A 23,633-nucleotide genomic window follows, 5' to 3' on the forward strand; every position below is an offset into this window, starting at 1 on the left:
ACCTCACACAGCGACCCGCTTGCGTTCATCATTCTGTCGAAACAGCCTTGTAGCTCACTTGCTAAGCGATTTGCATTTTATTGTGAGGTTTTTAGATTTGCATTGGTTATCACAGCAGGTATTTGCAACGCAAAGCAATGCAGAAGGGCTGAGGAAAGATTGCCATTCAATTTTGTGCTTAGCATTAGCGTAGGTTTAAATTGATATGTTCTCAGCGTACAGGTGTCATGTTTGCATATATTAATCCCGGCTATCATTGGTTGACTTGAGTTTGGGAGATTTTCTTTAGTTCATATGTGTTTGGCTGCATTTGTATGTCACAGTGTTTTTGCATTTTCCCTCCTAGCCACGTTATTTGTTCCTCCCCATTACCCAACAGCATATCAGCAGTCACATCAGCTATCCACCTTATGAAACTCATGCATTATACCCCGAGCCCCCTAATGTGCTCCGCCAACACCAGCGACGTACCATCTCAGACTCCCGACGGAAGCCGTTTTCTCAATAGGTTTTATTCTTCCTGCAACCGGACCCTAAAAAGGCTTTTTAATAGCTCAGAGTAGAAGCTCCGCGTGAGATGAGTGCCTGACGATTATCTGAGCTCAAATCCCCGTGAGGTGAGTGATTTATTACAATAATTTAAAGAAACGAGTGAGCACGGAGGCGAGCCACTATCAGCTGGCCCGCTCTATAAATAAACTGCCTTTTCTCATCATCCGCCCCTCACGTCAAGGGTTTGTTTGCGCTTCCCTCTTCCTCCATTTATTCATGCGTCTTGTGTAGCGGCGCGTTGCCTCCGACTTATTTGCCTCTAATTTATCTGAAGCAGAAGAGACTTCGGATGTTCTGATAAGAATTTTATGGTGTTTTCACAAAAGCTACGTTGGAAGCAAAGCACGTCGCCCTTGTGTGCAATTAGGAACAAGGAAACACTTTAGAATGGATTATTCTGTTTTGGCAGCGATGCACAGTATCCCTGCTAAAGTATTGCACTTTACATACGAAATCATACTCTTTTTTTTTTTTTTTGTGTAACTTGTTATTTGGATTCTAGGACATTACACAATATGTATAAACTACGTTTCTGAAGAAAAGGTTAGTGATGCTTTTTGATTTCAGGTGGCATGATACTACATGTGGCTGGTTGCCAGGGTGTTGCTATGTGGTTGCTTGGGTGGTTTCTAGGGATAGGCAATTTTGTAAACTTTTCATTTCGAGCATTGATAGGTCTCAAAAACGAGTACTAGTGGCGGGACGTGTCCGTCATACACTGTTACGAAAATGAATGTTGACAAATAAAAATATGACTAGCAAAATAACATTATCAAATAATGCATCAATGTTTTTGAAAAAGAAAGCCTGTTCTGGATGACACATCCTATAATATGTGATTAATCCGATATCCTAGATAGATACACAACAAAAACGTAACATTTGTGAAAATGAAAAAATTCACTATTGGATTATTAATAATATCATCATCAATGTTTTTGGAAAAGAAAAAAATCTAAAAGCAAGTCTCAAATAACCCAATCATAGTCAGTAATGATGGGCTTTGCATTTGGGCTGAAACTGAATAGTGTTCTCATTATAATGTTATATAGGCTATATGGCAGCTGCACATCTTGCACGTATTTCCATGATTAAAGTGATTCCAGGCATCACTGCATGCTTTCAAATCACTTTATTTCATTTTCATGATCAATCGTCACGGTCACGTCCAAGTCCTCGAGTACTCGTGCTCATCCCTAGTGGTTTCCCTCCAGTTTTTGTTCTTTAGACTTCCATTTATAAGATATATATTATTATTATTATTATTTTTTTACCTTGTTTTGTCATCCACCAGGTAGATTTCTGATCACTTAGCAAGCACATGTCTTCTCAACAAGACACATGATGAAGTTACTGAAGGTTAGAGGTTTGTAAATAATATTAGCAGATACTGTGTGCTAATTGTTTAATTTTAAAGAATTCGATCTAAACTTTGACACCTACAAATGAGATAATGGTGTTAATTCTTATGGCAGTGATGCCCATATCAAATAACCTCTTTTGAAACTTCGCTTTCGAGATGTACAAGACTATTTATCACAATAGCCAACAGTTGTAATATTCAAAACACTCCCTTGTTCTCTGTCCTGTTACACAATGTGTCCAAAGCAAGTCCTTTGTCACCGTTGTGTGCTCATGGATTTACCGTTGCATTAAAAATCCTGTTTTATTTTGCCGTGTTCAGCAGTTGCGCTGGACCAGTGACGTGGGTCATGTGCTTTCAGAGCCAGCAAGTGTCAGACTCCTGTGTCTGCGTAATGTCGGCAGCGTTGAGACGCCAGAGGACTTCAGATCAATTAAATTTAACAAATTGCTGTTGCTAGATAGACGGGTCTGTTAACAGAAACCTGCTGATGGCGGGATAACGGATGAGTGGCGTTGGTGCTCCTTCGTCAGGTCGGCTAGAAGAATGTGAAATGTCAAACATGTGACAAATGACAAAGTCCCCAACATGATTTCTGTTTTTGAACATCACATAGTGAGACATGGATACTACTTCTTTTAAAGGGAAGAGCAAGAGGGATTTTTCTTATGAGTGCAGCAGGCGTAATGATATGACGCAGCGCCTGAAAATAGTTCCGTTGTGTTGACGGAAGGTGGCCTATTTTCAGGCACTGCGTCATATCATTACGCCTGCTGCTCTCATGGTACGGCAGTGAAGTTTCTTGATTATTACGCAGGAATGAGAGTATAGTTCCTAGCCATTTCAGCCTAGAAAATCGCAACTTTATATTTTCCGTCGGTCTTAGTGCACGATGTAACTACAGAAGAGTCAAGTTTTAAATAGGAAAAATATCGAAACTCTTTGGTCATTTTTTTTTGCGAAATGCTAATGGTCTTGTCCACTCCAATGATGTATGCTAAGCTATGCTAAAAGTGGTACCGCCAGAACCGGAGATCGGCTGAATGGATTCAAAAACGGTAAAACTCAACAGTTTAACTCTGGGGGAGTTGTAAAATGAGCCTATTTCCAAAAAAAGTGGAGTATCCCTTTAAGGTTTTAAGTGAGGTAAAAGTGACATTTCTTGATTCATGTTACTAATTAAAATTTGACACTTAGTTACACTATCGTTCATAAGTAATTTTTTTTTTTTTTTTCGCTTTTGAAAGAAGTCTCTTATGCTCACCAAGGATTTATCAGAAATACAGTAAAAATGGTAATATTGTGAAAAATTATTACAATTTTAAAGACCTTTCCGCATCATTACTCCAGTCTTCATTGTCACATGATCCTTCAGAAATCATTCTAATATGCTGATTTGCAGCTCGAGAAACATTTCTGATTATCACCAATTTTTATCAGGATTCCTTGAATAGAAACTTCAAAATTCGAAATAAAAAAATTGCAACATCTTACTGACCTCAAACTTTTGAACGGTAGTGTAAATATTAAAGAAAATATTTAATATGATCATTTTAAAGTAAAATATGAATCCGTTAAAACATTGTAATGTGGCTATCATTATATCATTAAGTAACCATTATTTCAAGAGTTACCAAATAATTAGTGTTTAATAATTTAAGGCCAGATGAAATTAGCTTTGTCATCATCTTGTTATCATAATAGTTTTCAGTTTCCCCCCTGTAGGCATTCCATATGTAATCAGATGTCTGGAGCTGCTGCGCTGACTTTCTAACTTGATGCGTTGTCGTAATTGTACACGGCTTCGAGATGCCCAATCGTGGTGGACGCCAACCTTAAAGAAATCAATAAAGAGCTCTTAGCTTCCCTGCACAGCTTAAGGCAGCGCCATATGAAATGTCACGCATATCTAATCTACGGGCCGACCTCACATTAGCACTGTTAAAGTGAATTAATCTCAGAGGTCGATGTGTTTCTGGGAACCGCAGCGTGGCTTTAGTGAGCCAATATTCATCATTGATAGATTTCATTAAAGTGAATTGTGGGACCAGATTTTATTACGCAAGTTTTTCCAGTGCAACCTTTGCATTGGTTAAACAAGAACATGTTCTTTCAGATGTTTGAGGGAAATTTTGGTACATGCAAATAATCATTTAAAAGTTTTGAAAGATGAATAACCGAATGACATGAGCTCAAGCTGAGAGACTGTATATTTGCAAGTTGAAGGTCACTTTGTCTCTTTAAAGTAAAACAAAGTGGCCATTAATGTCTGTAGTTGGGTTAAACATTAGAACACAATGTTCTCGAGAGCACACAGATGGCTTCTGTCCAGATATCTTTTGCAATTAAAGATCTAGTGATAAATTATGATGTAAAAAGGTCACTTTTTGCATTTTTTTTCTTTTTGTTTGGTTGCATCACAATTCACATTCTTTGACTGCACACACTAGAAGAATGTACCTTACATTTGATTGGAAAGTACATAAGTGTTGTAAGACTAAGACAGTACAGCAGTGGCAGCTTCAGATCAAATTCCTCGTCTTTTTTTTTGTTCGTTTTTTTTTGGAAAGAGACCCGGCACAAATTCCACTTCTGTAGGACAAGGGATTGTGGGTAGTGGTCGACCCAATAGGTTTTTCAGTGGCTCATGCTGATATTTAGAGTGCAGGATGGCCGATATAGCCTAAATGATTCAATTATGGCACATTTAGATTTACATAAAATTGTTTAAATTTGAAAGAACACTTGCACGATATTAACTTAAAATTCACTAAAATTGTCCCTTCTGTCTAGATTTTGATATTTGCCATTAAAAACCCCATCTGTCCACTTACTGTGAGTATTAGTAGCTCAAAAAGCAAGCATGCATTGCTATTTAGGATGGCTTGTATGTAAATTGGTATGATGCAAATTCCAAAGTCTATGTTGCAGTGCATGTGTAAATAATAATTGATTCGAAGTATTGAAATATGTTACTAGCAGGTCAGAATTAATGCCTGCCGAATTCCACAAAATTGGATCAGCCCTCATTGGTAAACATCAACGCATTCCCCTTTCCCTTGTGTGTTTGTTTATTAAATATTTTGGCTAATTTAATTCTGCTTTCAGCTACTAATGAGAGTGTAGTACTCTCTGCAGTGTTTTAAATGTTTACCTCACCATGTTTACATTTATTTGGAACATTCCAGTAGATTTCCCTCCGAAATCAGTGCGGGGAATGCAATAGATGTGTTAAATATTTTGCCTCAACATGTTTAAATTTGTTCCACAGAATTCCGGTAGGTTTCCCTCCAAAATCAGTGCAGGAATTGCTCAAGTGTTCAAAGGCTTGAGTCAATTTATGAGGTTGGTGTCATTAAGTCAGTTTCAATGGCTCCTCCCTGTTAATTTTTTCCCCCCATTAATTCTCTTTTATTCCATTGATGCTGCGTAATGCTTATTGACGGACCTGCGCTCATATTAAGCTGCAGATGTTCCTCTCTCTACTGACTGAATCTAATAGCTATCAGTCAGTCTGGAAGAGCGAATGCAAACAGGAGGGGGCGGAGCCTCTCATGAGCACAGCAGTTAGTGGGCCGTCCCTGAGCTGCTTTCATCACACCGACTCCAGCCAATCCCATTACAGCCTTTTGCATTTCCATGGAAACAGAGCTTTATAGCCCCACAAGAGGTGGATACAGGCGAAACGGCAGAGGAAAAAGCTTGCAAGTGAGAAAGAGATAAAAAAGAGACACATTTTTTTTTTCCTTCACGTTTCCCCGATGATTTTAACTGGCAGTGTTTGATGACATCTTCATTCAGACCAGAGGATAAAAAAGCACAACAATGGTGGCAGGATGCTAGAATGCTTCTGTTTGGGAATGGGATTCGGACCGGCTGCTTTCTGTCCATTGATCGGATCAGTTGGATAGACAGCATGATAAGCGCCATCTAACAGGTAAACCGTCTATGCTTGGACAGACGTGTTGAATCTCAGTGCCTGGTTCTCGACGCTACTGATAAACAGGTGTTTCTTGAGAGGATGGAGAGTTCTGAGGGCTCAGTTCAATCTGCATGTTTGTTTTCCTGTTTTTGATCCGAGTCTCTAAAGGAATGCTCATCAATCCCACAGTATTTGCACATGCAAAATCATCTGTGATGTCTCTGCTGTGATTTTTGGTGTTCCCTAAGACCCTGACAGCCTCACCTCACCTCGCAACTTAACTGATGCACGCCTCGGCGTATTAAGATGGAGGTTCGGGGGGGAAGGGGGGATCTTACATTTCAATGATGTCAACATTTTTAAGTGTGTGCATTACAAATACTGTTAGATAAAAACAGTATTTAGATAAAAACAGGTTCTCTACTAGGAGTCCTTTTGATCTACAGCCTGTTGAAATGTGACATATGCAATATTACCATGTGGACACTTGACACAAACAAGCGATTACCTTTTTCATTTCTCATCTAATGCTGTATGATAATTAATATGCCATTAAATGTTACTGCCCCCTTTTTAGTCGCTCGCACACTACTGTATTTTGCATTTAGCTTCCGCGATGTGCTTAATTGTGGTGTCCGTTTGTTTGGACACATCGGTCCTGGGAAAGCGGTCTCAGTGGGGAACTGTCCTCTTATAGGCACTGTAGACACTTGCCAACGGGAGGAATTTTTAGAAACCCTCCAAACATAATTATGGAAAATTGCATCTGATGCGAACTGCAGTGCATGTCTTTTTTGTTGTTACAGATCGATGACAACACGTACTCGAATGTATTACGGTATCATTTTAACCAGCTGGTGAGAAATAGGAAGATAATGCGCTGAAAATCCCTCTCCATAGTCGCATATGTCAGTGTTGCGCGACACATCTGACACAAATGAATCCCATAGTGCTTGACTTGTTTTAAAAAGCCGCTATTGGGGATCCGGGTGACGGCAGTGGTGTGGTATCCAGACTAACTGGTTTCAGTGGGAGTAAAGATACTTCTTTGAAGTATAGGTAGATGCGTGTTTAAGAAAGCAGGCTTTGTCAGTGTTGTATTGTGGCATCTGTCTCTGGCATGCAGCAGAAAGTCTTAGGCCTTCACGATGGTTATCATTTAAGGCTGATATTTCAGGTCTAGCCACAAGCCCAGTGTAGCTGCAATGCTCAGGGCCCCTGACCTAGTTCAGGACCAAAATGCACCAGTGCTGGCAGCTGTGACTCACCAGCGGTGACCATTACAGCGTTGTTCTTAGTCTCGAGAATCACTTCCAGCTGTGACCTTTTATTGCCTGTCCTGTGGAAGAATGACGAAACCACAGATATTCGGATATTTATATGCGAAAAGAGAATAAATGCCATAATTCTTTGTTATGCCTTTGTTTTTACTTTGGATGTCCTTTCTAAAACACTGAACTATTTTATTTGATATCCTTAATTTAGATTCGGTGTCGTTACAAACCTGCATGGGATTGCATTTGTGTCGTTCCAAACCAGCACCTGTTTTTTATTTTATTTTGAGCACAAAAGGAGAAGTTTTGGAGAATATCTCAGCTGCTCTTTTCCGTTCAATGAATGCATGCATGCAGTGACCTAAAAATGCAACTTATTAGTTATTTGTGCTGCTTCATACTTTAGTGGAAACCGTGATGCATTTTATTTTTCTTTAGGATTCTTTGATGAATTGACGGCTCAAAAGAACAGCTTTTATTATTATATTATAAATGCTTTTACTGTCATTTTCATTCATTTAATCCATACTTGCTGAATAAAATCATTTAGTTCTTGAAAAAAAAAAAAAATCGTACTAAGCCCAGATTTTTGAACAGTAGTGTACTTGTAGCATTTCAAATTTAAATAATTCGAATGCTTTTAAATTAAAAACAATTATCAGGATGAGTAAACAATGACTATTTAAATGTCTTCTAATTTCCTATAATAATGCCTTAGCTTTAGGGTATCCTGGAATGAGGCAGTGGTGATAAACAGTAGTTTGGTCTCTAACCTTTCCTTTTGTGAGCCTTTGATTATTGTTACTATATTTAGAGACTCGTCGAGGGTCCAGCCAATCTATTGTAATTGTGTTGAATGCTTCCTTTTCACCAGGGGCAAGACAGCGCAATTACAGCGCAATCCTTTTTACTGCATGTGTGCGTGACGTAACCGAGCCAAGCTATTTATAGACCAAATAGCACGATATTTTTCGTCATGAATGCCATTTTTAGCTCTGACAGCTGTTGCACCTAACATGGCCCCTCTTGGGAGCCCTGAGATGGTTGCTTAGTCGATGGTTGCTGATTGTTTATGAGTCTTATGGTGTTTGTGTTTACACCAGCTCACCTTTCTACTCACACACACACACACACAGCTGTCCGCTTTACCTCTCAGGGAAGAGTTGGGTAAGTTGTCTGTGGATAATCCGTCTTACACTAAGCGGCCTGTGTCATGTGACACACCCTGTGGAACTGCAGGAGAGTTACGGTGTCTGCCGGACCTCAGTGTCATCAGCAGGTGGATTTACGTTTCTTACGGCAGCCGAAGGTCAAAACGAGGCCCCTTGTGTTTTGTTTCTGGAAATCGCTTGCATAGATGTCATTCGCAGACAGTTGGATGCCATTGCAGCGCTTCTGCCGTACAGTAACACTGTATTTATTAACGACGAGTTGGTTGCGCTGCATGTGTTTCAGACCACTATGTCTGAATACATAATGCCTGTGCGATTATACAGAACATCTGTTGGTTTTGGGTTTTGTGAGTGATTATGAAGTAATATGGAATATGCTACTTTGTAAACAGAGAAATACAGTTTTTAATATGCATTCAAATTTTTATGATGCTTTACCACTTTTTCTACATAATGTATTACATAACATATATATATATATATATATATATAATTTATATTTATACATGTAAATATAAGAGAGAGAGAGAGAGAAATTGCACAAACAGAATTAACTGGTTCTTCAGGGTTAACTCTGGTTAACCCTGGTTCTTCAAAATGGAACAAAACGCTATATTTTTTAATTTAATATTTTTTTCTTGTTTTGCTGTAAATATATATATATATATATATTGATATATAAATATATCTCAACATAGTTCAAAAACAACATAAATATACTCAAAAAGCAAACTTGCATAAGATATTAAGACTTGTTTTCAGAAACAAATATCTTGAATCAAGTTTCTTTTTTGTTTTAAAGGTGCTCTATGTTACTTTTAGCGGCCTCTAGTGGTGATGTTTCAGATTGCAACCAAATTTTACAAGAGCGCTCGTGCTCGAACTCATAGACAATACCGTCTATTACGCGAATATCTCGGCGAATGCTAGACGGATTCGGCGAGCACCGAGCTCGTTGGGACCATCTAGTCGAGCTGAAAAGAACCATATAAGTTCCATAGTTTTTGGTGGTGTTTTCGCGGAGATATTAGCAGAAAACCATCGGGCGCGCTGCAAAATTGCGGACGCCGGTGACGTCACGATCTCAGAAGAAAATCGCTCGTATCTCTGGAACGCAAAGACCCAGAGAGCTCAAATTCGGGGGAGGAGGTCCCAGGGGAACCCTTGCCCGAACGCTAGAGTGGCGGGCCTCGGGGATGCCCCCTACCGGATCGCCGTTCGCTGGGACCCCCGTTTTCGAACGGCTATAACTCGGGGAGCCGGGCGAGTTGGACCTCGGGGGTGGGCTCGTTCGAAAGGCCCCGTCCAGCACTACGAACGATTAGAGTCTTGGGAATACTGATCAAAGATTGACTGAGATATAAGCCGAAAAACGTGCGCCTTTAACCGGACGTAACTCCCTGACCGTCTACAATAGACTGTATATAAGGAGAGAGGCTCGGGAGCGCGCATGCACGTCACATCCGTTGGATTTCGCGGTAAATCCGACCCGGAGACTTCACATAGAAATAGGAATACTGGCCTTCAGAGGTAATAGCAAAACCCGACAAGTGGATCATTTTAATGTGTGATTACAACCCCTTCACACACAGGCAATAAAAAAAGGATTAATTTTAGTAGAAAAGTTACATAGAGCACCTTTAAGCATTTAAGCAAATCTTGCTATACTTATGCGGTTTACTGTATACTGTATACTTTATTATTGTCCCCTTAGGGAAATTTGTCTTGGGCACAGTGTATGCTGCATTTCCAGAATAAGAATAAGACATTAAAAAGAAAAAATAAATACAATTTAAAAAAAAATTCTAAATCTATCACAGAATGGATCAATCTGAATAAAAGTTATAATATAGAGCAATAGATACTGTTAAGTAATCATTCCAAACCAGAGACAATCATAGGCCTTTGTCCTTCTCATGCAAAAGTCCAATAGAAATGGGAACAAAAGAGTTTTTAAACCGTTTCATGGTTTATGGTGAAGATTGATTATGTTTTTATATTTTCTCTGGAGAACCATATTATGCAACATTTAAGTAATCTCAAAAGCAATCCCCTGTACATCCCTAGATGATTTTCAAGTCTGATTTGCCTGTGTCTTCTCCCCAGGTCTGAGAATGAGCTCTGCTCCTTCTCTCTGATGCACTCGAGCTAAGGGCCGTCCTGGTGGATTTGCCCCTGACCCAGCGGAGCGTTTCCAGCGCCATCCCCGCTCCACGCCCATCATGCTGATCAAAGAGTACCGCATCCCCATGCCCATGAGCGTCGAGGAGTACCGCATCGCTCAACTCTACATGATTCAGGTTTGCTCATGGTTTTATCTTGCATTAAAGCAGTAGAAAATTCTGCCATGATTTACTCGGCTTCACAATGACGTTCGTAATGACAACGTCTGACAAGCTCCAAAATGGATTAAAAAACTCCATAAAAGTAGTTTGTACAGCTTGTGTGCTACATTCCAAATTGTAATGTAATCACAAAATATGATGCATAATTTACATGCAAGTTATATGCAACATTTTAAATTGTTATCTACCAAAAATATCCAACATCAAGTATGACAACTCGTATAAGGCTTGACGTCAATAACGTTTGACTGTGAGACACACAAGAACCAACGACGTCTAATCTGCGCCATATTTTGAGATCTACAGCTTAAATTGGTCTTCTCTAGGGCTGGGTAAAAAATATCGATTTCTCAATTTTAGTCGATTCTCACTTTTATGAACCGTTATCGATTCTTAGATTTCTTTTAGTCTATGCTGTTTTCAATTGATAAATGCTAAATAAATACTTTTAAAGTGGCACAATAGATCAAAGAAACAGCTTGTAAACAATATGTCACGTAATGTTACATTTATCTCAGAAAAGCCATTCAGTGACCATAAACTCGATTAGTTGGCCAGAAGAATTATTCTAGAGGCGAGCGTTTTCCTAAATATTTGCGTGTATATTGCATATTCATTGTCATTATACAAAACCTGTTCTTCAACATTTAAATTTCAATTTATATTAGATTTAAAAAAAACAAATTTGTTTAGAAACATTATTATGTAATTATAAAGTTGGTATTATAATTTTATTATTAATAAAAACTAACTTAACTTACCAGCTGAAACTCTGTCTTGGTATGGACTCTATGAATGGTTTATTACAACGCCATGTATTGTATCTGATATATATCCAAATTATGAAATAGAATTGCAAGCTGGTGAATCAAAATCGTATCATATTGAATAGTGAAATATGTGTCAATATTCGACCCTAGTCTGTTCCTCAGAGGAAATGATTTATTAGAGGACTTATTTTGAGTCGTTCTGATTATTTTTTAATGTGCTTTTTTTTTTGGAGCTTATTTGAAGCTTGACAGACATGGTCACTATGAACCATCGTGTGGAAAAGAGCTGTGTTGAATCTTCTTTTGTGTTCAACGGAAAAAATAACAGCCTGTGGGTTTGGAACGACAAAAATGGCAGAATTTTCATTTTTGGGTTTTCCTTTTAAGCACGTCACGCACTTCTGTTGTTTCTGTGAAGTGCGTAACATACAAAAAGATGTGACTCACAGCTGGCTTGCTTGGTGTTTCCTTTTTGAAACATGCTGTACTCTCTGGGTCAAATGCAATGAAACTAACATGCATGTTTGAATCATTCAGATATGATGCACACATGCAATTTTACAGAACAAAGATGGTCCTTCACGTCTCGTACCTCACGTCTATTTTTGGAAGGGCACAACAGTATCACAGGCTCTATATATTTGACTAAATCTGGCCCGCGATCCCCTGAGAGAGGATGTCAGGCAGGTTGTGGGTGCTGGCGAGGCAGGAAGCACCTTACGCATTGTGCTGATGCCGAAACCACCGTGGAAAAACGCTGATGCCAACAATCAATACGCTCCACTGCGATGTGCTAATGTAGATGTTGGGAGTGTTTCTAGAAGGGCTAATGTTGTAACCTGTGGTCTGAACCATGGCATAGTTGCCCAGAATGCACTGGGCCAAGCTAAAAAAACAAAACAAAGCTGGCGAACAAGTCGAAAGTAATGTGCGTTTCAATAAACATAGTTCAATGCAATAGGGCTGTATGATTAATCAAAGTAAAACCGTAATAATTAATTGGTTGTTTTCAGCAAAAGAGAAGCTTTAATGTCTCCCTGCAGTTTTCTGCACAAATAAAAGCTTGTAATATTTGAAAATAAAGAAATTAAGATTTTTAGTATTGTAAGTTTACAGTATACTATATTATTTTTCATAAATACACATTTTTTATTTTACAGTCAAATATTGCAATAATAATATGACTTTTGTTTAATATTTTAGTAATAATAACAGTAAATAATAATTTTATTTTACAGTATTTCACAGTATTTTTAATTTATAGTCACATTGATATATATCCACAAAATGTTTGGCCCTACAGACAAGCACAGCAAATCTGAAACTTTTTTTAAGATTGCGATTTTTGTCAGAAAAAGTGCAATTAGAGATTTCCCCCAAATTGTACAGTTCTACACTGTATTTAAAATAGGGTGTTTTACCCAATACATGTGAATGCTATGCCGTTTTATACCTTTAGACTATCGTGGCAATAGTTTACCAACATGTTAACGTCAAACTTGAGTTAATTTGTGGTCCACAAAGTTGCTGGTTTACATAAAGCGTTCATCAGAGCTGTGTCTAGTGAAACGTCTGTGGAGGTTTGGGTGAAATATAGTGAACTAGCACGTCTCCAGCATGCTCCGATTGTTCTTCAAGCTCACAGTGAGGTTACGGCCACAGATCTAACTGAGCTTCCACCCACATGTTCTGCTTTCTCTGAATGGTCTTATAAGGTTAATTAGCAGTCTGTCAATGCAGCTGCCGCTCAGTGTTGTTGTCAGTGAGGTATTAAGCAAACGGCCCCTATAGACAGCCAAGACGTTACTATCCAATTGCAGCAGGCATGCTAAATTTAAGCACTTGTGCTGTTAAGTCAGTGGACATCAGAATCGAGCCTAAGCGATGTTGACTCGCATAAGACTCGAAGTCCTTGGGGAACGAGTGTCTAATTAGCAGATTTCTAAAAGTGTGAGTCATCGAAAGTGTGAAGTGGCGCCCATATGACTGATGGTTGAATCGTGTAGGTTTGGCATAGAGATTCGAAGTTTTAAGCCAATTAGCACGTTAAATCTGCATCTAAAGAGAACATTTGTGTCCTCTTCCTTGTTGAAGTTAGTTTCACTTGTTTATTTGGATTGTTTTAGGCGTACTTTCCAAGTCCTGCTTTTTATAAGCTCCATCTGTTGACATGCCGTCGCAGAGTTCCCCTAATGAGTGTGCGGTGGGCACACACACGGTTCGGCATGCTCGTACACTGTCAGAGTGACCCCGCTGGTGTAGTATTAAACCGGTGTGTTTGTGTGCCCATGCTTCCGATTACAGCGAGAAAGCCTCATGTTACACGGCAGAACTCTGGTCAGAAACCGTGAACAGATGCTCAACGCTGGTGGAAATATAAACAAAACTAGTTCCGCGAGGTGAGGTGGTTTTTGGTGTGTGAGATGCACCAAAGATGAGTTTTTTACTTCATAAGCCAGTGTGTGTCATCTAGGGCTGGGCGATATGGCCAAAAAAACGATCACAATAAAAAATGTCATATCAGTCCATATCGATAATTATCACAATAAATGTGAAAGCTTTATTTCTTTCAAGTTTGAAGGCAGATCTTTGCTCCTAAGTGAAAGTTGACCGTTAACTGGTTTTAAACTACTCTTTATTGTCAGAACTTTCTAAATATCTTTATTCAGAAAAATTGTATGTTTTTGCATGTTCTAATGGTTGATATTGTTTTAAATCATGAAACAGGTTCGTTTTGCCTGACTTCGTATCTTCAGCACAGTTTGCAGTGCAGGCTGTAATATTAAAGGGATAGTTCACCCAAAAATTTAAATTCTGTCAGTAATTACTCACCCTCATGTTGTTCCAACCCCGTAAGACTTTCGTTCATCTTCGGAACACAAATTAAGGTATTTTTGATTAAATCTGAGAGCTGGATCACTCCTCCATAGGCTTCTTAAGGGATCGAAACTGGCCGGCCCAGAAGTTATGAAAGACATTGTTAAAATAGTCCGAGTGACTACAGCGGCTCAATCTTAAGTTTATCAAGCGACGCGAATACTTTTTGTGCGCAAAAAACAAACAAAAATAACGACTTTATTCAACTATTCATTTATTCACTTTCGCACATAAAATATTCTCGCCGCTTGAAAAACTTATGGTTGAGCCACTGTAGTCACTCGGACTATTTTAACGATGTCTTTCATAACTTTTGGGCCGGCCAGTTTCGATCCCTTAAGAAGCCTATGGAGGAGTGATCCAGCTCTCAGATTTAATCAAAAATATCTTAATTTGTGTTCCGAAGATGAACGAAAGTCTTACGGAGTTGGAACAACATGAGGGAGAGTAATTACTGACAGAATTTTCATTTTTGGGGGAACTAACCCTTTAATATTACATTTTTGTCTCAGAAATGCACATTTGACGGTAGTAGTTTGAGTTAGGATGCAGCTGTACATTTGGTCATTAACAAAACCGTAACATTTTTTGGGGGGTAAAATTGAAATATTCTGACTGTATGAGTTTTATTAAAATTAACCATTGGTCTTCCATAGTAGCTTACATTTTAGATCATGATAACCAGGTAAAACCGCACATATAGCACCTCATTACCAATGTAGAATGTAACTGTATGGTTTCTATGGTATTTGTAGCCTAAATACATTTAGTATAAAAATGCTATAGCTTAATCACAATAAATACTGTAACTATATTCCATTACTCCTTTAATACATGTCCACATTAATAATACACTAAAATTCGATATGAATATCCCACATTTCTGCCACAGTACCATGTGTTACTACAGTAAATCCGTGGTAAATGGTGTATTGTAGATTGAAAAGCCTTCTGACTGCATCGTTAGCACAGTGTTTCTCCTGTTTGTCAGCGCTGTTTTATCTGGCTTTAAACTTGTTTAAATCACAGACACATTTGTGTTCTTCACTGAATTCAAGCAGTTTTCACTGATCTCACAGCGATGTTTAGTGGTCGCATGATCGCCCCACACGAGTGCTGTTTCGTTACGCTTTTGCCGCATAAACATTGTATCAAGCATTTATCAAACTCTTGTTATCGTTTTATCAAGGGAAATTATATCGCAATAATTCTCGTTAGCGTTTTATCACCCAGTCCTAGTGTCCTCCGAGTTGAGTCACACCAGTGTGTTATGGATTTAGATTGCAATCAAATTAAGCCACATCATGGATATTGCAGTGATTTGAAGTAATATAAATATAAAATGTATGTAGATTAATGTTTCTGTTTATATAAATTGTTTTCACAAAAATATATGTAGAAGAATGTTTCTTATATGTTTATATATTACATTATATATTGGTGTATCTGTACATATAAATAAAAATAATTGGATACTATTCTTTCTTGTTTCATTTAATAAAAAAACTGTTGGAAAACATCTTTTGCCTCTTTTTAAAAATGTTTTTTAAATGTATTTTTGATCACAGTTTAGATTAGGGTCCAATTCTCACTGTTAACGAACTATTTACTAAGACTTTTGCCTCAATAAACTTCTATTTAATGCTTATTAATAGTTAGTAAGGTAGATGTTATGTTTATGTATTGGGTGGATTAAGGGAAGTAGAATATGGTCAAGCAGAATAATACATTAATGTGTGCTTAATAAGTACTAATAAATAGTATCCTAGTAATATGCATGCTAATAAGCAACTAGTTAATAGTGAGAATTGGACCCTAAACTAAAGTGTTACCATCTTTTTGGCAACGGTGGCTTGGTTTTGGTTGAAGTGTATAAAATCACCCTCTTAAGCCATTTCAATGCAAGCTCATAATTATATTGAGATTGTCAAGAATATTGTCAGTTTTGTTCTATACACCAGCAGGAATGTGTCTTTCCAAAGCTTCCGTCACAGCAGCATCACACTTCCCGCTGTATCTCTCGCTCTCCTGTTTTCCCTTTCTCTCCCCTCCGGTCAGACTCCCTCCTCTGCAGCGTCACAGCTGAGCTGCGGTTGCCATGGAGACCTGTGACATCAGCCGGAGCGTGGCGCTCACTGCAGTCATTTGTTTGCGGTGCGAGAGGGAGAGGTCATGATGATGCAGGCCTGTTGCCAGGGCAACTTCACTCCCGTGATTTCTGCTCTCCGCAGATGGGCAGCGAAGGTGCATCGCGACGAGGTTAAACCTCTCACATGATGTTGGCCGTCCGTGTCCATATAGGGCAGCATTTGCTTTTCGCTCGTCCACGGAGATGCTAAATTAAGGGTTGAGTTGAGCGCGGCTTCGGAAAGAAATCGGAATGTTTTGAGGGCAAATCCCAGGTGGTAAATTTCAACTGGAGAGCTGGAAATCTCTGTGGATGCTCCTTTTAGGGCCTAGTTATTTTTCATTTGAATTAAAGTCATCCATGTGAAATATGTAATTAGCTGGAGTGCACAGGAATCCTGCCAGGGATTTTCTATCAGTTACGGTGGTTGTAACACAGCTCTTGGTGCCAACCGTGCATTTTATCGGCTTCATTATGACCTTTCAGCAGTTATTGGCCTTTCTAATATATTCAGTTTGCATTATTTTTGTCATAAACTATGAGTGAACTGCTTTCTCAGCATAAAAGTACCTTTCGCACCATCAGTACTACCTTCGAAAAATAAATTGTCATTATTATTATTATTATTTCAACCATTTGAGGGACTGATTCTATCAAACTGGGTCATTTAATTCGAGCTTCTATCAGCTGTCAGTGTCTAAACAGAAACATAATGTGATCATCAAGTGATCGATCATGTTCAGAATTGAGCTGCATCTGAATATGAGAGTCTTAGTGTGTTTCAGTACCAGAGTATTAATGTAGTTTATCCAGCCTAGATGCACAAGTTTAAGCATCAAGGAATGTTAAGCACTAAACTTTGTTTGTGTTACTCATCCTGTAGACATCACTGATTCGTCAAATGATGAATATCGTAATTGAATTGCACATGTAAGATCATGGTCTCTTCTTGTGTGGGTTGCTTCACTATTGTGAGTTCATCTCATACATCTGATAGAGTGCAAACTCAACAAAAGTGAAGGAAACCGCAGCGAGGTTAAAACATTGCTTGCACTAAAAAACTGGTTCTCAACTGGTGAGTTGTGATCCCAAATCAGGTCACAAGTCTGTCCTGATTGGGTCGTGATTAAAGGGGAAAAAACAATGCTAAATTCAACTGTGCTTGTTGAACATAAGCAGTTCATTATTATTTATTAATAAGATTATCTAATTGCAAATACTGCAATTTGATTAAATATATGGGTTGCATATATCGTAGTAAAGCGCTGTGTCCTTACGCGCGAGCAGCTCATTATTCGCTGGTGTTTCCAGCGGCTCGGTTCAGAGTAAATGCTGCTCCACATCAACCCCATCTCTGCATGTCCTCTGAGTTTGGGTCAATTTAACATGCATTTGGGAAGCAACAGGCGGCAACCTTCTTCACAAACTTGTAGCATTCTCCTTGCGGTTTTCTGTTAAAATAAGTTAGATGGTTTAAAGGTGCTGTATGTAACTTTTTCACTCTACTAAAGCATAGAAATACCATAATATATTTGCATATATTGAGGAAACATGCTAAGTTCACATACTCGTTTCTCTGAAAAACACTTCTACAGCCTTTGAAATGTGCGTTTCCAGGCGGGAATGTTTGTTATCATTTTGGTCTGTGATACTGCACGTTGCCAATTTTAATTGTCCATTGCGCTCATTCCTGTACCGTGTGCTCAAACTGGCAACCCGTGTGAGCGCCGTCCAGTCTGAGGAGCAGGTGGCTGGAGAAACGACGATCTCCGTTATTTTGAATTGGACTGCAATACCTATTTCGGCCACTAGTTGTCATTCTTACATACTGCACCTTTAACATCTGAAAATTCTTAAACAAAAGAAATTTCGTTATGAAATTTGGCACACAGATGGAGAACAGTCCGAACATTAACCACAGCAATTTTGGTGTATCTAACTCAATCCCTCTAGCGCCACCAACTGTCCAAAGTTGCACTTACGTTTACTTTATGCTAATAACTTCCGAACCGTAAGAGCTAGAAACAAAATTCATAATTTTTCAGTCGCCATTTTCCGTCATGAAAATGTTTTCGCCACTCCTAGACAATTTGTCCGATTCACCAAAATTGACTCAGATCATCTTCAGATTATGCTGGCAAAAAGTTACGTGTGAACGAATTCGACAAATAGCACACCAAATGAATACGAGGCTGTATCTCTGCAACGCTTTAGCATATTGAGACGAATCTTGGTACATGTAATCACAAGCATGACCTGAGGCTACATGCAGTGTTTCAACACAGTGCCAAGAGATTTTTGCTGATAAATTCTGAACAGTTCGCCCAAAAACCGTAAAACTGGTCTCTCTTTTGATTCAGTGCAGCATACCGAGTCAAATTATACCCAATTTTCCCATATTGCCCATTTTGGCCGTCGGCCATTTAAAATTTTGTAGTAAAATGCTGTAATTTACGCACGCATTAGCGTATCCTTACAAAACTTGATATGTGTCATCGGGACCATGCCAAAAAGTTTCACAACAGCGACACTTTCTGGTCAAAATTGAAATGAAATTTCAAAACATACTAGGGCTGTCACTTTACGTTCGAAATCGATTGCACAATCGATCGGACCAACCAACACAAGTATCGAAAACGAAAATAGGGAATCGATTTTAACAGCCTTTTTTTTTCTTTTCTTTTTTTTTACCAAAAATGTGTTTTAGGTGGACAGACCAATACAGTACACAGAACATGTAGGATGTCGGAAAATAACAGTGTCTTTTCTGTTAACCAAATGGTTTTTAATATTCGCTATTACTTCAATGCAAGTGAACAAGCGCACCGTTATTTGTTGCTTAGTGACGTGTGTGTTCAAGTAAGCCAGAAATGCGCAGATTCTGCTCAATACGCTGTATTTAATATATCATGAGGACTCACGAGTTGCGTATTTGCGCTAAATCCGCGCAGATTTGGCTTACACGAACTTCCCCAGCAAAGAAAGTGAGTAAACATAGAAACACGCCAGATTGGCTCGTGATTTGACAGCGTTTCCCGCCAAAGTATATTTTTACCCGCATTTGGCGGGTCGGAGGGTGTTAATTTCAATCCCTGAATGTTGCGCTCCTGTTTGTCATTGTGCACGAAACTTCACGCCAATAAATCATCAGAAATATTGCTGACTTGTGCATCTCAGGCGCCCTTTTTACGCTCGTCCTCATGCCTGTTAGGTGTCCATGGATTTGCCTAAATTTGGTGATGAAAATGGAAACGTCTTTAGACATGGAAAATCGATTTTACAATCGATTCAATGAACACTTACGTCTCAAAAATCGAACAGGATTTTTTCACAAAAGTGATAGCCCTAAAACATACTAATAACTTTTTATTAGTTTTGCCTATTTTAATGAATATGATTTTGATAGATTCCTTGAGTCTTACAGAGAACAATACCAATTATGCCACATTTGGTCGAACTTGCTATCCGCCATTTTGAATTTCTTTTTGAAAACCTACTTTTTCAAATTCCTTTTATTCTGTTCGTCCGATTTTCACCAAATTTGGCTCAGATCTTCTTCAGACCATGAAGGCAAAAAGTTACTAAAAGCACACTGACCACACCATAATAATTTGATTACAGCCACCTATTGGTCATAACTGATAAGTAATGAAAGTGTATTACTAGTAATTGTATTAATGATTTTTAAGCCATTTTGCATAAAATAATCTAAATATGTTTTTTATTAATTTAATTGTTGCTGTTGGGCTGATGCTCCCAGCCATGCTTGCATGACTTTTTTGCCTTTTTGTGCTTAGCCCTGATAATTGCTGCTTGCAATTATTTATTACTATTATTATTATTTTATAGCCATATTATTATAAAATCACAAAACAAATTGTGCAGTCCTACAAACAAGCACAGCAAACATTAAAAATGTTTTTTATTTTTTATTTAATTTTTAATCCCAATTCTTATCAGAAAAATGGCAATTAGATTTCCCCCCAAATCTATTAAAAATTCTCATGTTTGTTTTTAAGGACAATTTTGTTACTTTTTTTTTTTTTTTTTACAGTTTTGGTGACAATTTTGGTGCTAAATCAAAATCACTTGACAAGCAACACTCTGCATTAATAGAAAATAGTGGGGGAAAAACATTGCAATATAATTGTACTGCACAGCCTTATGGTGTCAAGACCACACTTCTCTAAGGTGTGTGTGTGCATGCGTGTGTGTACGCGGGATTAATTGTAGCGAGTGCGGGGCCTGATGTCATCTGTCAGCACCATAATGAAGTGCTGGCGACTCCACACTGGGAGGATGAGCAAAAACAGATACCCCAGCCCGTTCCCTCTCCCGCCTGCCATTTGTCTGTCTGTCCCCACCTCCAGCTGCTGACAGCTCACCTCTCTAACTAGAAGACGTGATTGGTCCGTTTCTTCCTGTGGATCCCTCGAATGGGCTCCAGCTTCACATGCATTATGTGGAAATGTGTTGGTCTGGTGTCAGTCCTGACTAGGGGATGGGTATCATTAAGGTTTTTACTCTTACCGATACTGCTTATCGATCCGGTACTTTAACGGTACTCTTATCGGTTCTTTTTGTTATATTATATACAGTATATATAAACAAATTAAGAACATAATTAACATTGCTTTATAACCTGAAATGTAAAATGTCTATAGCAAAAGAAACGACAATGTTTGAACAAAACAAATATAAAACATCCATTTGTAAATGGACCGGTTTGCAGGCATTTGCGTATTGTGTTTTATATGCATAAGATACAATAAGAAAAATAGCAAAGAAACAGGATACAAATGAAATACAGTGCTTTAATTGCAGGAATGTCTACTAACATTAGTTCAGGTAAGTAATATGGCCTACAAAAGAAATCTAATAAATGTACAATAACTGCATAGGTTTCACTGTAAAGTATAAAATATAACGTGCTTGCCTAAAGTATAAAATGTTTGTGTAGTTGCGGTGTGTTTTTGGAGCACACACACATAAAGCCTTGAAGTTGGAAACAGCGTCTTTTGCGTGGGTTATTGTGCTTTTAATAGCTCTTCTTATTATAAAACACGTCCCGCAATTTAGCAACTGTAGAGACTGCATTTTACAATCACCGGTTGTGCTGATTCTGACGTTAAGTTTGGGTTTTTAGGGAGATACGAATGTGAAGCAAATGAAGCTTATTAGTTTGACCTCAAATATCTTCTTCTTATAATCCTTGGAAGCCAAAATTGAAATCAAAAATAAAATTGGATTAAAATGACAGCCCTAAAGTGTAAGCACACTGTAGTTCCGCGACACCAGAACCGGTAACGTCTATTGATACTGCGGTCTTTCATAGTTTAGCACCGGAGCTCATTTAATACCGGATTTCAGTACCCATCCCTAGTCCTGACAGTGCAGTCTGCAAGTTTGACAGATAGAGAGAGCAGCAGCTGTCTGACATTGAGATATGCACGGCCGCTATTCCCTTGCTGGCACGGGCCTGTGCTTTTAAAATGGAAATGTATTGCTCACCACGTATCCAGCGATTTGAGGACGAATTAAAAAACGCCTGAAACTGAGAGACCAAGAGTGATGGTTTCTCAGGCGTCTCGGCTGCGAGACAGTTTGGCACTTGCTGAGCACGGGCTGATGTTGCTCCTGTGAGCGGTTTACAGAGCTTTCTGCTGCTTGTGTTTCCTCGTGCCAGTCAGGATTGTTTGAAATTCAGGATCGAACTTTCTTTGTCTCTGGAACAAACTTCACCTTAATGAAGGTCTTTAAAGGGGTGGTATAATGCCCCCTTTTTACAATATGTAAAATAAGTCTCTTTTGTCCCCAGAGCGTGTATGTGAAGTTTTAGCTCAAAAAACCACACAGATAATTTTGTACAGCATGTTAAAGTTGTCCCTTTTTGAGGGTGAGAAAAAAACGCGTTGTTTTGTGTGTTTCCCTTTAAATACAAATGAGCTGCTGCTCCCGGCACAGAGGGCGGAGCTTCAAGAGCTTGTGTGTGTGTGTGTGTGTGTGAGTAGCTCCGATTACCTCACGCAGACACACACTAAAATGTCAGAAACTGTTCTGTCTTTTATGTTTAAACGAGTCGGACAATGATGAAGAGACTCAAGAAGTGACAACATGGACATTTCTGAACGGTTAGTTGATGAATTTATGTTGCTGATGTGGAGTTCAAGTAGCCTGGCTGCCAGCCCGAACCCCGCCCACAACAATTTTTGGTCGGGAAGTTCGGTCTGGACTCAATCCGTTGAGGAGCTATTATGCCCGATCAAAAATTGTTTGGACCAATCAAATTGTCAGGGCGGGCTTTATACGATGATGGACAGATGAGCAACCATAGACATCATATCTATGTGAGCAACGGTAACGTAACCATCCACGTCATCAGAGCGCTTGGGTTGAATTCATGGCTGCCGCTGGAGAATTGAGTTGTGTATATTCCGCTATCGCGTGTGTTATAGAAGATATAGACAGCGCATTAATATTAGAAGAGGAACAGGGAACCGCGATCAAGGCATTTGTCGATGGAAAAGATGTTTTTGCCGTCCTTCCTACGGGATTTGGAAAAAGTTTAATCTATCAACTTTAATCTCTCTCTCAACATACGTCACTTACTCCGTTGCTCTGATTGGTTGTAGGTCTATCCAATTGAGTGCAGAGGCCTTTTATTTCCTGGTTCGGTTGACACACGCCCCATAATCACAGCCCAATGGAGCAGTATCAGACTCACATTCTGACTAGAATATGAGTATGACGAAGTCAGGCTAGAGTTCAAGTCTTTGATTAGCATATTCTGTCATGATAATCTATAAAATTCCTCATGTGGGAACTGTTGTAAGATTCCTACAGAGTGATATGTTAATGCATTTGCATTACGCACTGTATTGCTTGTGAAAAGACAGATGTGATAGTTTGAGCGGACAAAACAAATACCTTCCTTTGCTTTTTGAACTTTGAGCGTTGTAACTTTGCAGATGTTGTTTATGCTCAAACAGCAACATTACACACTAACTAAAGTTAGAAAAGTGAAATCATAATCAACCACCCTTTAAATAAGCGTTGTCACCTTTTAATCCCACGATCATCTTGATAATGCAGAGTCACGGCTGATGGGATCTGGGTGGCCGTCTGCCCTGCGAGTGTGCCAGCTCCACTGGCCTGTCATCATCCGTCTTTTATTTAAACATAGAGGACGCATAACAATTACATAGCCTAATTATACCTACATTCATGTCA

General features: G+C 38.8%; 1 protein-coding gene across 1 annotated transcript in view; it reads left to right on the forward strand.

Annotated features, from left to right (window-relative positions):
* The first annotated feature begins 595 nt into the window (after positions 1-595).
* The window catches only part of LOC130094950 (membrane-associated phosphatidylinositol transfer protein 2), a 53,730-nt gene continuing 30,692 nt past the window's right edge, over positions 596-23,633 (forward strand). Inside the window, 2 exon segments of the mRNA XM_056261560.1 lie at positions 596-617; positions 10,390-10,583. Coding sequence (XP_056117535.1) covers positions 10,506-10,583 — 78 coding nt within the window. The 5' untranslated portion in view covers positions 596-617; positions 10,390-10,505.

This window comes from Rhinichthys klamathensis, unplaced genomic scaffold, assembly GCF_029890125.1.
Source record: "Rhinichthys klamathensis goyatoka isolate OS25496 unplaced genomic scaffold, OSU_Roscu_1.1 h1tg000183l_1, whole genome shotgun sequence".
Taxonomy (NCBI): Eukaryota; Metazoa; Chordata; class Actinopteri; order Cypriniformes; family Leuciscidae; genus Rhinichthys; species Rhinichthys klamathensis.